The 2,094-nt window shown below is 33.7% G+C and overlaps 1 protein-coding gene across 1 annotated transcript; it reads left to right on the plus strand.

The window, feature by feature from the left end:
- Window positions 1–277: 277 nt before the first annotated feature.
- On the plus strand, window positions 278–1,464 carry LOC133310362 (superoxide dismutase [Cu-Zn] 2-like; the record flags this gene model as incomplete). The annotated part of the gene is made up of 5 exons (XM_061511279.1): window positions 278–381; window positions 514–615; window positions 883–978; window positions 1,084–1,115; window positions 1,351–1,464. Coding segments are annotated over exons 1-5 (438 nt in total), but the record flags the coding sequence as incomplete, so codon positions are not given.
- Window positions 1,465–2,094: the final 630 nt, after the last annotated feature.

The following is a 2,094-nucleotide window of genomic DNA, read 5'->3' on the forward strand; positions in this document are numbered from 1 at the left end:
ATTTTTGTAATTATAATTTATTTCAGGGTTATAATAGTTTTTTTCATTATAATTTTTTAATTTTTCAACCCAAAACGACGTCGTTTTTTAGAGCGAATGTAGATAATTTATCTGCATTCACTTTAGAAACATTAAACCCATAAATAAATGATAAAATAGTTATTTGTTATAATTTCCAAACGAATATACAAGTGAATAATTAAAAATAAGAAATTTAAATTTTGCGTTAGTGTTTTCTTTTATCTTCATTGTTTACTTCAACAGCTTTTAACAAAAACCGATATGAAATGGAAGCTGCAAAGGGAGCTATGAAAGCTGTGGCCCTCATCATCGGAGATAACAACGTCAGAGGTTCTCTTCAGTTTGTTCAGCACCCAAATGGTCTCTCTCTCTCTCTCTCTCTCTCTCTCTCTCTCTCTCTTTGGGGTCTTGAAAGATGTCTCTGTATCTATGAGTTTGTGTTTATTTAGCTTGTGATGCTTATCTCTTTTGATTGTGATTGTGATTATGTAGGGACTACCCATATAACTGGTAGAATAACAGGGCTTTCTGCAGGCCTTCATGGGTTCCATATTCATGCTTTTGGTGACACCACCAATGGTTGCAACTCCACTGGTTTGAACTCTTCTCTTCATTAAGTATCACCAATGTTATCATCAACTTTTACAATTCTTTCTATACCTATCTTTTGTGGCAAAATGGTAGAACATATTTCAGTTTATGTTTTGTGTTTTAATTTTAACTTTTAAAACAAAACACACATTTCATTGACTACTCTACAAAATAGTTTTAGGGAAAAGAAAAAAAAGTACCAGAACACAATCAAACAGGTCCTAAATCTTTCAATTTATGTTTTTTGCTTTGAATTCTTCTTTACTTCAGGTCCTCACTTCAATCCACTCAAGAAGGATCATGGAGCTCCTACGGATAATGAGCGTCATGCTGGTGATTTGGGTAACATTGTTGCAGGCCCTGATGGTATTATCTGCTTTCTTATTATTATTTTCATTTTTATTTTGATATTCTGAGTAATTTATATGAGTTGTGTCCTGGGAAGTGTTCTAAGAGTTTTCTGTTTTGAAGGAGTTGCTGAGATTTCTGTCAGAGATGGACAGGTAAAGAACTGAACTTTGGGTATTGTGTGATGTTTACTTGACATCAGTTTGGTAATTTCATTTTATTTGTGGTTTTGGAGACTCATCTCATGTTCAAATGTGTTTGTGTTCTCCAATATTAACTTTCATTTTGTATTGTGTTCATTTGGTTGATATTTTTGTTTATGAACTTTGAGTGTTGTTTAATTGGGTCTAAAAGCACTTGAGTTTCCCCTTTCTCACTTTCATTGTGTAGATTCCGCTAACTGGACTTCATTCCATACTTGGGAGGGCTGTTGTTGTGCATGCTGATCCTGATGATCTTGGAAAGGGTAAGATTTTAAATTTTGTCGACAGAATGGATGAACATGTTAGTGATGTTACACTAGGTTTAATCTTGTTTCCACTTTGAAATATAATTTTTCTTTTCCCCTACACATATCGTTTTATACTATAATTCATTGAAGTAATTTCTCTATGATTATAAGCTGTATTGACTACCCTTATTGCTTGATATGGTAAGATCGAAGTGCCAATTACTTGTGGGATCCAGGTTGATACTGTTCCATTAGAAGTAAACCTTTTTATTTCTATATCTCTCAGCTTGGCCACATATATTTCCTTCTCATGTTTAGTGCTCATTTAGTATTAACATCTTCTGTCACTAAGGAATTGCAAAAGCTTTTTGTCTAAGTTGTAACTCCTCTGATGTGATTTGTTATTTACTGACCTAATGACTATTAAGCACTGTGCTTCAACTAATTCTGCTCTATTATTCCCTGTTATCTTTTATTTTGTGATCTACAAAGCCATCTTAGTTCACTGCTGTGGTGCCATGATAAGTTGTTAATCTCTGGTCATTGCTTATTTGTACATACACATGCATATTCTAATGTGTAAACCATACATCTGAGAAGCTTTGTAGTGTACAAACTACACCCTCCTTTTGTATGTTGAACATTTGTGCATTGGCGTGATGAGTAAATAGGCAATTTAGTCC

The sequence above is a fragment of the Gastrolobium bilobum genome, unplaced genomic scaffold (genome assembly GCF_033153095.1).
Source record: "Gastrolobium bilobum isolate Gb01-03AN ecotype WA unplaced genomic scaffold, APGP_CSIRO_Gbil_v1 utg227103, whole genome shotgun sequence".
NCBI lineage: Eukaryota > Viridiplantae > Streptophyta > Magnoliopsida > Fabales > Fabaceae > Gastrolobium > Gastrolobium bilobum.